General features: G+C 41.1%; 1 protein-coding gene across 2 annotated transcripts in view; it reads right to left on the reverse strand.

Annotated features, from left to right (window-relative positions):
* Positions 1-13,856, reverse strand: part of TMEM132C (transmembrane protein 132C) — a 166,092-nt gene that overhangs the window by 13,691 nt on the left and 138,545 nt on the right. For both annotated transcript variants that reach the window (XM_082066170.1, XM_082066169.1), the window contains one exon: positions 8,177-8,320. In XM_082066170.1, coding sequence (XP_081922296.1) covers positions 8,177-8,320 — 144 coding nt within the window. The remainder of the gene's footprint in view (positions 1-8,176; positions 8,321-13,856) is intronic.

A 13,856-nucleotide genomic window follows, 5' to 3' on the forward strand; every position in this document is an offset into this window, starting at 1 on the left:
TAGGTTTCTGCCTCAGACCATCTAAGCCAGGTTTAAAAGGCTGCAGGTGGCAGAGATTTCACCTTACCACCATGAATGGTATGCCCTATTTTTACATGTATGAACGTGAACAGCAATCCAGAAAGGGGTGTAAACAACACAAGCCAGGGAGCCTTGCTCAGCAATGGTCAGAGACCTGGGGCACAGAGACGTGGGGCACAGAACAACTGCTCGAGCCAAATGGGAAGCAGTGAGTGTGCCCAGAGAGAAGACCCCGTGTCTGCAACATCTGACGAAGGAGCTTCAGAGGCTGTTCTTTCTTTAGCCCTGTCTTCCTTTGAGCAGAAGCTTTTGGGAGGCATATCAATAAGACCTAATTTAATTCTGCTTGGAGCAGCAGCCATTGCCATCCAGAAACTGGTTCCATCCTATTCATTTCTACGGAGTTGATCTCAAAAACAAATGAAGGAACGTTCTGAGCTAGTTGTACAAGATACTTATTTATGCACATAGTAAAACACAAGAACATGATGGTAAAAATTTCTGATAACATACTCAGCTTCAGACTGACCAGGTCTGGTCTAGATGTAGGATTGAATAATATCTAAAGCCCAGTGCTGTCAGTAACAAAACTAATGCGACTGTCAGGAAAAAAAACATGGTAACAATAGTAGCAAAACTGCAATTCCTAAATGGTTCTGGGCTGAGATCCAATCTCCATCTGTATTTGCAGAGCTGGTATATGCTTTCATGGGTATGCAACAAACAAATGGCTAAACAAATATACACAGCATCCTAAGGAGGTGGCTGCTGTAGCTACCACGGAGCCTTTAAATTGCTGCAGGATATTTATTACTGGACGTGCATCAGCAATAGTGGCAGCTCTTTATGAGTTGCATTGAGAAAAACATTACTCTTTTCACTACGTACAAGCATTGCTAATGTCCTTACGCATGCTCTTTGTTCTGTTCCTGAATTTCTGATAAAGAGGTTGCACACACCGAGTACAGGAGGAGAAAAGCTTATATTGTATTACATTATTGTATGCATTTTAACTATTGTGTTTTCAGGTATCCATTCTTGAAGCAACACTGATTGCTTCTGACAAAGAAAGGCAATAGAGTTCCCGACTAGTGCTATACAGGGGACGAAAGGGAGAAGGGAACAGTATCTCAGTGTCTGATTGATAATGCATGTGTGTTCTCCAGCCGTACAGGATTAAGGACACACCTTCTCAAGAAATATTCAGCTAGAGCCATTCCATAGTCTGCAGCTGCTGTAAGCCACACATCTCAGGTAAGCTCTGCTATAGCAGGTTGAGCAGAATGACAGCAAGTGGGTTCGCTTGCTTTGTCCTTCTCTCACACAGTGTCACTTAAAAAAAGAAACAAAAAGGATTTCCCAGCCTCAGAACAAATCCAGATGTACCGATTCTGCTGCAATTCACAACATCAGCAAGTTTGTGTAAGGTCTGATTTGCTAAGCAGACGCCCACCCCCCCTAAAGAAGAAACAGGCAGGGTTATGTGGTACAACGACAGAGTCCCTTAGCGCAGATTAACTCGGATGGAAATAACATCACAGTCAACTTGTTTGTGGAGTTCTCCAAAGCAGAACTGGCGTTAGGGAGGTTCCTTTTCCCTGATTTCCTGCAGCAGAGACTCAGGCACAGGTTCCAGAAATCCTCATTTCCCCGCAGGGTTTGGATGCTTCTGGAAGCTCCTGCCCACCGGCGTCTATGGAATTTTCTAGCAGAGGCTGCAGACTGTCAACAGTGACCTGTCTCTCATCTCCTCTAGTATTTCTGCTTTTACTACAAAAGCATTTTCCCTCTGAAAGTGCTTTTTATCTTTGGCATCAGAAGTGAGAGATGATGAGGGGAAAGCCTGCTTAGCCACCACCTTTAAGTGATTGGTTTTTTCCCATTCTGTGTAGCAGATCAGCAAGAAGTTTTGCATTTTAAAGAGCTTTCTGATGCTATTTCAGTAGTTCAACTCATTAAGCTGCATTCAGCTACTTTCCCCCCTTTTCTTTTTTCTATTTCTCTAACTTCTCTCTCCAGATTAAAACTAAAGTGAAGATGCTGGACAGCAAAAGGCAGGGCTAAGCAGAATTCCCTAGAGCTTTCTTCTTTGTCTTTCTTTTTACTGGCATTATATTCTTGTGTCCTTTTGTAACAAAGGCCACTGCCTCTCCAAGTGACTTGGATAGATTCTCTCTGCAACAAATCACATTTTATTGACTTGACGGGGAAAAAACTACTACCTGGAAATCAAGAGAGAGTCACCCCTGAATCATCACCTACGGCACGATGTGACTTTGTGATCTGGGGAGTGAATGTATCTGGTAATGAACAGCTTCGCTGCAGTGAATATTAAGGAGATTCCCAGCCCTGTTACCAGTCGAACGTGAAACCTCCGTGTCTTCCTTTCCTCACTCCTTTCAGATCAAGGTCTCGATCCCACGATGAGCTCTGTATTGCAGAGCTGCAAGAAGGGAGCATGAGCTGCCTGGAGTCACCATGAGGATGTGACAATGTCCAGCCTTGGCCTCTGCAGCCATTGAGGGGCTGTTGACACTTCTGTGAGAATAACCCCATTTTGCTGGGTTAAATTCCAGTAGAGATTGCTGCAAAATCTTCACTCAATTACTGACAGAGGAAGATAGTTTACAAATGAGATTTCATGACAACTATACGCTAACACTGTCTTTCAAAAGATGGTGAACTCAAAGCACTCTTTGGTTTCACATCTGTTGTACACAGGAGGGGAAAGTACAACTCTAAGACCTAAAACGGAATGAGTGGTGCTGACTCTGTGAGCCCAGTCTAAGCTTGTTTATTGTCCTGCTGATTTTTCACCTCTGCAGACATCAGCCCATACCAACAGGTGTCTGGAGGACAGTTCTGAAGGACAAAAAGAGAAGTTTTTAACACAGCATTCCTACGAGGTTTACGAACACTGCAAATTTGTGAGGCATTTGTCCATTTTCTAGGTAGATGTCTGTGTGGCTTTCCCTTAATTAAACACCCTGAGGTTTAAAAAGGCTCAGAACCTTAAGGCTGAACAGAAATTAGATGATAATGGTAGATGTCCTGCTTGTATTCACCAGGTTCAGAATCTTGTATTTCAGTGTGTAAACCCATTTGCCCATTTCTGCTATACTAATGTAAATGTTGTTAAAATATTCAAAGGTTACATAAATGTTTAAATATTTATGAAAGCATTTCCATGAGAAAAATGATTTTTCTAGTATCTCTTAAAGGAATTTCAATTTCAATGAAAAAAATCACAGGATAATTAGTAAAGTATAGTGATGTTCAGCACTTCTCAAATACACGACGCTCCTCGTATTTCAGCTCAGTATCACATACCAGAAGGGCAATTGAAGCTCATGGAGGTCAAGCTTTGTGAACAGAGTCATTCACTCCATTAAGGAGCACAGAGCACCAGAATGACTTATCCACGGAAAATACTGACACTTACATAATATACAGAAAATATTAGACGGTAATAATCATTCCACAAGCTTTTTGGACAATCCTTTAGAATTTTGTAATATTCATGTCCTTGCTATAGAATTTCTTCTAAGATTTGTTTTAATAACATACTCTGTAGAAAGGCAATTATCCTTTATTAAATTCTAGAGGTTTTGAGAGACTCTGTATAGCTCTCTGCCTTGATTCCAATTAAACACTATGGTTTTATACATAAAGGAAATCCTGTGCTACATGAACATTAGGTAATGGCAACTGCTCCATAAGAAGGATTTCAATGCCTGGCTGCGTAATCCTGAATAATCAACAACCTACTACTGGAAAATGGAACCTGTCTCAAGGCCCATACGATTCATTTTTTCACGTTAAACTGTTTAAGTCTGAAAAGAGCTAAAGCTTCAGACTTGAGCTCTTCCATAATCTCTGGAATTATATTTACAGCTTTGTGACACTGTGAGAGCAGCCTTTAAAATGGAAGCGTCCACTAAAGGAGTTGCTAATTGCTGGTGTGACTCTATGGCCAGAGCCAGCCCTCGGTCCCATCGCCTGCAACTGGAGCTGAGCTCAGCGACTCGGGACGTGCAGCCAAACGCGCCCGTCGGAGCGTGAACACCGAGGGAAATGCAGGAATGCAGGCTTAACCCTGATAGGACTGCCATCTTAATAAATGAAAAGCTTGACTTTTCACATTATGTGCAAGAAAACCATGAAAATGGTTTCACCTGTGACCCACCAAAAGAAAAGGATTGAATTTGTTTCTTGAAATGGTTCAGGAATTATTACTCCCATTCTGGAAGCCATGATGAGGGAGCAGGGCAGGTATTACACTGTAATAACTGATTTAAGCCTCTTTGCTTTCTGTCTCTCTTAAAACAGTTTTCAACTTGCGTGCCGGTGCTGCTTTGTGTTACAAACAGCTGCCGCATTCCCAACGTGGTTTCAATCCTGGCGATCGGTCCTCAGGCAAAGTTCCCAGCAACCCGCGCTAATGACACAGGGATCGAGCCCCGGGAGCCGAAGAAGAGGAGAACTTTGTAAAACTAGGGCCATAGTTTAAAAGCAATTTGGACTGTCCCTGTTGAGAAGGGTCTGTGTTTTTAGTATCAGCAGCCAGATTAGCAAAATCAAGTAGAAACCCCCCAAAGCTAGAGAGCATTTCTTAGGGAAAAGGCTGTACATTATCTAATCTCATTACAAAGATTTTGCTGGCAGCATTGCAGAGCAGAAGCAGTACATTTAACTAACTAAATATCATTCACTATGACAGAACTGAGAGAATAAAAGGGGCACAAAATGCCAGCTGAGACTGGAGGGCATCTATTTGCTCCCAAATGACCAGCTTTTGAAGCTGAACTGTAGCTGCGCTGAGCCACAGGAGCTCTCTGCAGCAGCATTACCACGTAAAACAAAATCTGTCTTGTTTTGTGCACTTTCGAGTCAAGTAATTTCTGAAAATGGGTCCGAACAGAGAGTTCGGCTCCTACTCACCAGGGAGATGCCAGACTATATATGCAGAATGGCCCCAAATATCCTGCTTGGCAAAGCAGGATCACAGGGTGAATGCAGGGACTTTGAATTCCAGCTACACATTTTGAACAGGAGTTGTGCATTTGAGAACATCACAATGCAGGCCATTTTCTAACTTCATATATATCTACAATATAGAAATTCAGAATATGTAAATTACAGCTATTGGCAGAAAAGGAAAGGAGAAAAGAACCATCATTTCTTCTGACTGTATTACGCAAAAAGGTCTGGAGAAAACTGCTTAACGTCCCATCACACCCACAGCTGTCACAAGACTAATGTTATTTCTCCCATTTACTGTCCTGGTCTTGATCTTGCAGCTTGGAAGACGATTTTGAAGCACCTTCTGGAGTGGTGGACTTGAACCATATAACATCTGCCATGAAAGCTCCACATATTGCTGCCCTATATGCCATGTTTTCATCTGACAGACAAGCGTGGTAAAGCTTCATTTTTCTAAAGCTCCTCTGAAGTCCTTCTGTATGTATATTGACCCCAGTAAATCACAGGACTATGAGAAGTATGGAGGAGGGCAATTAGAAGACATTTATGTATCTCTTATGAATATGTCCACCTGTCGGCTTCCTTACTGGCAAATGGAGACGTTCCTGCATGTTGTGTTACACAGCACCCAGACCGGCCTTTCAACTGAACAAATTCACAAACGAACAGCAGACATTTCAACGTTTGTGTCTATTTAGTAAGAATTAATTTCATTTCATAAACATTTCACTCAACCTAAAGCCCCCTAGCCGGATTTGACGCTCTGTCTGGATTTTAGCTCATAACAGAAATGCCTAATATCTTTGCAGCGGCCTTTACCTGCGGTTAATGTCACCCTCTACTCATTAGTTCCAATGAAACCAAGAGCCCACGGTTCATTATCAACCACTAAGGGACTTCTTAAAAGTCAGATTCCTGTTTCTGCTCCCAGTGACAACAGCAACACCCGCGTTCCTGGAAAATGGAACATTCTAGATGTAAAAACAAAGCAAACAACAAACAGACAAAAAACCCCAAGCCCTTTTTCCTTTATGATGAGATGACAAAACCTTTTTCTCTTCAAAGCATTTCACTGAATTCTATTTTCTAACGAGCTGTATGTTCCAGAGCAGTTAGCACTCATGTCACAGATGCATTGCTCTAGAGACTCTGCATATATTTCTAAATACACAGAAGATAGTTTCTCTGTTCATCTGAGCAATTTCAAAGCATTTCTGAAGAGAAAGAAATTACACCTGACAAATTTTTCCCGTTGATTCCAATAACCAATGTGTGTTAGCCTCCAGTTATTTGTTTCACTTCAACTCCAGAGTGGCTTGACAGGGACGCTTCTAGAAGCAACTTAAACGTTTCAATAGTGCAAACAGGCTCCATTTTAAGAATCCCTTCCAGTGGAGATAAATTATTTCTGTAGAAAAAAAGAGCACAGCAGGGTCCCAAGTGCTAATCAAAGGACACGGTGCTTCCAGAAAACCTCCTTTCCAAACAAATTGTTGGAGAACTGCAATAGTCCAGCCTGTATTGCAATTTCTGTAAGAACACTCTCTTTTTTGTAAGATTTGGGAACATCATTTCTTTTGCTCGATATGCTCCAAACCTATAAAACCCAGAAGTCATATTTGCAGAGGGATTTTTATTTGGGAAGTCACTGTGCTGTCATTTTCTGTGCATCATCTGGTGATATGTAACAAATGCCCATCAGATATGTATTTTTTTGCCTGACCCGAGTCTTCCTCTGAATGGAAGAACTTAACACTTGTCATTTTTGCTGTTGGAAAGAAGAAATGCCCGTGGGGCTGGAATTATTTGGTGAAACTTTGTAAGCTGTTTGAGCAAGATGACTAATCTAGATGATCACAGCAGTCCTGTTCTGTATGCTATTCTATACGTTTTCTTACTCAGGAATGTGGTTTCCAACAAGGTTATAATCAGGATGATTCCTAAACTAAATTCCAGCTTCCACTTTGATTTGTAGCTCGGTGACTACCTTAGGAAAAAGGTTAAGAGGGATTCTTTGAGATTAAAAACTCTGCAAAGCATCTGATATATGGGAGCACTTCAAGCTCCAGCAAACTGGAGAGATTTGTTTGGCTCTGGAGGATCCACTGACAGCAGAAAACTTTCTGTACAAGTCTTCTGTAACTGTTTCATTAGTTTAAAGTATGACTATTTTTCCCACCTACTCAGTTACTGGTATAATTTCTACATAAATTCAGCAATAGCGCAGCAAACTGTTGGATTCTCCAAGTTCACAGGAGTTTTATTGCTTTCCATGAACCTACAAACTGAAGTGCCTGTAATGTATAATGCTGCGGCATTACTATTTGTATGCTATACATCCAAGAGAGCTGATAGCATATTAGAGACACCTAAAGAGTATCACCACAAATCCCACTGCGCTATATGCTGTAACATCGCATAATGTAATAAATTCCCTGTATGAAAATGCTTACAGACCAAGGGTAAAATCGCCCCTGTTCAAAGACCACGCACCATGAAAGTCCTTGTGTGGGAACTGCAAGGGGATCCATGCAGAGCACAACTGTGAATTTCCTTCAGGGCTTTAACTACATATTCACAGCAGAAATAGCTGTGTTGCCTTAAGATAATACAACCTCACTGGTGTTTGTTGCTGTGTGACATTAAGCTGCTAGTGTTAAATTGATGGACTGGTCCTGTGAATGCTTTCTAGGCACTGCTGTGCAGAAGCTGGTTGTTAATTCAAAACAGCTCTCAGCAGCATGTGAAGTCGAGCAGGATGACATTGCGTTGCAGTTGCTGGGGAACATTCATCCCATCCATTCCACTGATGCAGCTGTGGAGGTGATAATCACAGCTGGAAAGGTGATGAGAAACATCTGGAGAGGCAGTGCTAACAGCAGAGCTGGCTTTGCAGGGAAGGAACTCTGTGCACAGAGGACTGAGGTGACATTACAAAGTCATTATAAAATCAGGACACGCATAAAAACAGTGAAATTCTACTTAAACCTGGTGTGTTGGCTGTACTGTTGCCCCTTACCCTCTCTTTTCCTAAAAATTCCCCTCCTTATTCTTCTGAAACAGTAGCACCATTAATTTGTAGGAGTTGATTTAGTGGCTGTTCCCAGGCTATTATCCTTTTGTGTGTAAAAAGACATGAAATTTTAGAAGCCAATACACAGCGAGAACTTACTTTAATGACGTCTTCATCAGAGGATTTGCACTCAACCGACTCCGAGATGTCCGTCACAGCGCTGCTCTCCTCTATGGACACCACTTTGATGGGCACTGCCACTGTTTTCCCTGTGAGAATCGCTGTGTTCAGAATTTCCGTGTCCTGTACACAAAACAAAGCACAGGGCTGCTGGGAGACAGCTCAGCAGATTTCCAAAAGGCTCCAGCTCTTCAAATGGAGTTATACTCAAGAAAGACGCACCAGTTCTCAGCGGTGAACGGCCTGACCTCATCTTCAAATAGGTGCAACTTAGTAAAATGCAGTAAAGCCCCAGTTATATTTTGCCTGCTTAATAAACACAGCTGCATTGCAGACTGTTAAATAGTGAGCAAAATGACTGCAGCACAATTCAGTCCGGGCAGGCACACATCACAGGTAGGACCTAACTTTAAGTGTGGGGCTTTTCCCAATATGTACCTTCCAAAACATGAGCTCAGAGTTTTTACTAAACTGGATTTGATTGGCAATGTTTGGGATAGGATGTAAGAGCCTCGAGAGTAAAAATAATGGGCTTAGATTCAAAGAACACTGCAAAGACAGGGCCTCTCTGTGAACTTGCTATCTGGAATGGTTTCAAGAGCGTTTAATTTCTTCTGATATGGCCAATGAAGCAATGTAAGGAATCCAGAAGGAGTTAGTGGTGCTATTAACTGCAGGCAAAATAACAAGGAAATCTGAAGTTTGAACTTGGGTCATGGCATATAAAAGCCTTTCAATGCATCATTGACTAAGCTCACTCTTTTCATTTCTGAACTGTTTCAGCATCACTTTATTCTCAAGATTCCCATGCAGGAAGAACTTAAGAGTTTTCTCCAACTTTTCAACTTCGAATTCTATAAAGTGAATAAAATATTCAGCAAAATCCTCAGCGCTGAAGTCAGGAGGACGGCGGCCACTGATGGCAGCAGCAACGAAACGGGGCACTCAAGTGTACTGAGTTTGAAATCTCTATCGGATTTTCTTTTCATCTTGCAACTTCCTATTTCTCAGGTTCTCCTGCAGCTTCATAAGAAATCCCATCAAAGTAAAAAAAAAGTTCAAAAAGGAAGGTTGACTGTTCTAGAAAAGTAAGAACCCTAAATAATTCCCATGGCATGTATGAAAACAAAGCTTCCCAAACAGAACCAGATTTATAATCACGATACTAGAAAGTCTAAGGCCCCCCAGCAGCCCCCATACAAATGCTACCAGGTACCCAGCATTTCTGAGCAACAAAGCGCTCTGGTGAAAAATCATACATGGCTTTTGGAGCTTAATTTCTGTCATTCAAACTCTTTTGTTCCAGAAGTATTTCTTTCCATATACTGGTATTATGGTAAGTCCAGAAACAGACACAAAGGAGCAGATCTCAACATTTGTGAAAACAACTCAGCAGCAAACCCAGCTATTCTTCTGCCTGCAGGCTTTGAAAACAACAAGCGTTAAATAACCCACACAGGTTCACCAAAAAGCAGGTTCAACGTATTTTCTGCTGTGTGTTTGGCTACTGCAAGTGCTGTACATTCTTTGAAATTAATCTTTTGCCTCAATCCCTTAAAGCCTTATTTTTGGTGACACTGAGTGTTAAACACTGTGAACTAAGGACTCCAGGGAAAGGAGCAGCAAGAGAGTTTGCAGAAACGACAGGACGCCCTTTCAGGCTATCTCAGCTCTGCTTTGAAACCTTTCTACTCAGATCCGTTTTTTCCTTAGCAACTGATATGTATTAGTGATAGAGAAATCTAATTTAAAGGGACAGGTTCAGAGGAACAGAAATCCCATAAATAGAAATGAGTTTCAAATATAAAACATACTCTGTGGCTTGGGGATTTACTCGTATTTGTATTTAATAGTAACTGATGAAGTTCAAGACAAACCAGAAAATCCCATACACGCGTAAGAAAAAAGAAACAAGCCCCGCGCCACTGCCAAGAAGATAAAAACAAAGACCTGATTATGCAATGAGGTGAAACTTCGGTGCCACAAGCAGCAGAATAAATTCACCATCCGGCTTTAACTTGCAACAAACTGCCTGGGAGTCACTAGAACTGCCACCAGCTCAGCTTTGCTCATGCCTGCAGTGCTGAGGAATCAGTGGCCTCAACATGAAGTCCAATATTCAGCACCGTAACACCACCAGAGAACAGGATTTAAACCGGTGTTGGGTTTAAGAAATGGGATGCTGTCACGGTTTAGCTCCAGCCCACAGCTGGGAGCACAGTAGTCACTTGTTCTCCCGCCCAAGCCCCCAAGTGCTGTCTCCATATACTGAAAAGTCTTCCAAAAATGAGTAAGAACAACCTATTTTCCATGTTCATGGACAGAGCCTGAAGCAATGAGGTTAAGCTGCAACAAGGAAGATACGTTTGACATTAGGGCAATCTTTATTGCAATAATAATGATAGAGAAATGATGGAATAGGTCGTCTGGAGCAGAAGAAAAAGCACAATCTAGCCTAAGAGATCTCTGAAGAATGGGTTATACATAATTCAGAAATAACATAGATTCTTTGAGTCAGGTAGAAAAGGAAAGGAGCACACAACCTCTAGTGGTTCCATCCACCCTTGTATCTTAGTAGTCTCCATTTTTTCTAAATTAAATGGTAATACAATAATGTATATATCTCTTATTTGGAATAACTCTATTCTGCTTCACTTGTCCCAAATGATATGATCCTTCTTCACTGGACAAAATAAAATGATCTACACCTTTAAAATGGAAAAGCCTGATAGGCAAATGTGACTGATATTCCTGCCTTCTGCACTACATAGTGCAGAACTGAGCTACCAGTTGTTACGTAATTATCTGTCACTTCTGTTTCTCTCTTTCCAATAGGCCATTATTGGTGCATCTGAATTCTAAGTGGGTCTGATATAAAGCCATTATTACAAAGGTTAAGAAACCTTTTCAAATTTCCCAAGACCTTTCTGGAGAGAAGAGGGAAAATCTGGCTACTGGCACATTACCAGCAATTAGAAACCTCAATCTTCTGCCCTTTGCTAATGGTTTCATTAAAGGAAGTAGCGTCTGTCTGAATGAATCTATTTTTATTAATTACTTCACAGATGCATGTGCCCCAAAAATGGTAAGAGGCATCGTTTGTCATGGTAAAGGGCTACTGAAATTTTCCACCCCTTCTCCATAGAATAATAAGAACTTCAGGAATTTCAAATTCATAATGTACACAAAGTAGATGGGAACATATTGTAGGTATTACCTAATGGCTTGATGGCTGCTACAATTCCAATCACCAGAGATCCTCAGCGTTGGCAGCCACCCTGCTACAGGTTTGAGCAGAGTTGGAAACCTTCATGTTTCATCCCCACTCAAAGCAGTCAAAACTCTTCCATATTACACAAAGAAATACTGAAATATAAGCAATTAACGTATTACATACTATGTTAAAAGCAATTTTCAAACCCGCCACTTCCCTTGCTGAGTCTGTAAGCGCCTTATGCTATTCAACTGTGATTAAAAAACAAAACCAACCCCAAAGAACCAACTCTTGATTCTATTGTCCGGGTTTTGTTTTTTTTTTTCAGAACTAAAATAGAAAAAGGTGTGTCCCATATCCCTGAAAATGGACCAGCCTTCTGGCACAATTTCTGCCTCCTCTGTGTTTCCTTTATATTGCTGCAATAAAGCCCGAAGCTTTAATGTAACAGAGAATTGACCCATTGTCCGCACCCACACACAAGCGGTTAGGCAGAAAACTCTAAATAATGTATGAAAGGATCCAAAGGCCACAACTCCTCAAAAGCTGGACCGAAAATCATAAAAATAAAGGGAGCTTAAATAGAACCCTGTCTGTCAGTCTGTCCGCAATCCTGAGCCCTGAGCACCGCAGACATGGGGGCTCCAATCCTGCACCCCAACCTGCCTCCCTTGCGTTCTGCCACCTCCTGTAACATCCTTGATTATCTGCTGACAAGCACAAATAGTAGTTGAATCTTTATGTCAAGTAAATTAAGAAAACAATAGTTCTCACATCAGAATAGGAAACAAAATAGCTGGTATAAGTGGTGATTTTTATGTTTTATTTTTAAACACAATATGCTATTCTGTTTGCAAGCTAATTTGGGAGTACACAAACAAGATTACTAAGAAACCTTCAGAGAGGTTAAGAACTTATGTAAAATGTAGGCACTTTTCAAAATCACAATATTTTGGCCATTTCCACATTCTTTAATTTTTAAAATCCCCCAAGAACTAATCTACTTTCTGCACAGGCAGCAACTAAAGTTTTAAAATCAAATTTATTTTGTGTGGTAAAAGACTGAAAGCATCAGATAGCAATGTTTGGACTTGTTCCCAATAAATTAAAAAATGGGGAAAGTAGTGTAAAGTAAATTGAAAAAGCAGGAAGAGGATGAGCTATGAGTAAGCATCAATATCCACGTTGGAAAGAAGTTTCGGTGAGTGTATTACAAGCTCTAAAACAACAAGTGTTGTCATTTCCAAAGCTGAAATGGAGATCTACACATACAACTCTCATTGACAGAAGGGAGATCTGAGCTCTGGACTTCTCTGGAAGCCTCAAACTGTCTTTGCAGCACAATGACCAAAGCCCAACAACATCCGACTCTGACACTGCAGAGTTGGTTTGCTTATATGAAGAACTACCCACAAACTCCCAAATTCAGATGGTTCTTTCTCATTACCAGGGCATCCCTTCAATGAATACAGCGTATAAAGGAAAACATTACCATTCATACATATCTTATCAACAAACAGTAGCATTAAGGAACAAGTTTTCTTGTTCTTCTAATGGTTAGAAGAAGACTCTAATGATTGGACATACATCTCTAATCGAAGGAGGTATTCAAAAGTAATCCATTGAAATGTGTGCACAAGACGTTACTTTAAAAATGTATTGGTAAGTTTTAACTTAGGCCACTTTTGTTCATAGTGTTCATACTTGGTGTCATTAGGGTTAATCTGGATAAAGTCCACTAGCTGTAGTATCAGTCTAAATATGTTCTTCCACAACTGTGCTCGCTGTGCTGCTCCACAGAAGACTCAGAAGAACCGGTAATGAGAAAAATGAGAAAGGGAAAATAACATCCATACAGCTAATATATCCTAGCCAGAGCTGAGAAGAAGCGTCTGCTCACACGCGGTCATTTGAAGTTAGGGAACACGATGGCTGACGCTGCAGGAACCTCACATTTTATTCCAGCCCCGTTTCGGTCAGGGAACTTCCACCGATGGTGGTGGGGGCTCTGTGCAAAGACCAAGAATACAGAATACGAGCCTTAGTTGTTTGAATTTGGCTGAAGAGCAAACCCAGTGTTCATCCAACCTCTCAACTGTAAGAAGGCAAGCATTCAGCCATGACTAATTTAGGAACTAATTCAACACTAAATTGCGGCAGAATGAGGAAGCAAAGTGACAGCTGTTTAATTAAACTCTAAATCCGATTAGATGGTGTTATCAAGAGAAATCCACGGGAGCCTGAGGTCGTGAGAATGGTCCTGTTTACAGGCTGAAAATTCTGTAAGTGGAATCTCATAGAATGATGTTAATCATAGCTTAGCATTAAGACTTCTCCCTCACGCAAATACACAACCTCATGAGTACCAAAGCTATGCTGTAAACCTGAATGAGTGACACAGAAAAGCCAATTATATTTTTATTTACAAGGAAAGTTTCTTGGAAG

Source organism: Streptopelia decaocto (assembly GCF_964273445.1).
Source record: "Streptopelia decaocto genome assembly, chromosome: 15".
Lineage (NCBI taxonomy): Eukaryota > Metazoa > Chordata > Aves > Columbiformes > Columbidae > Streptopelia > Streptopelia decaocto.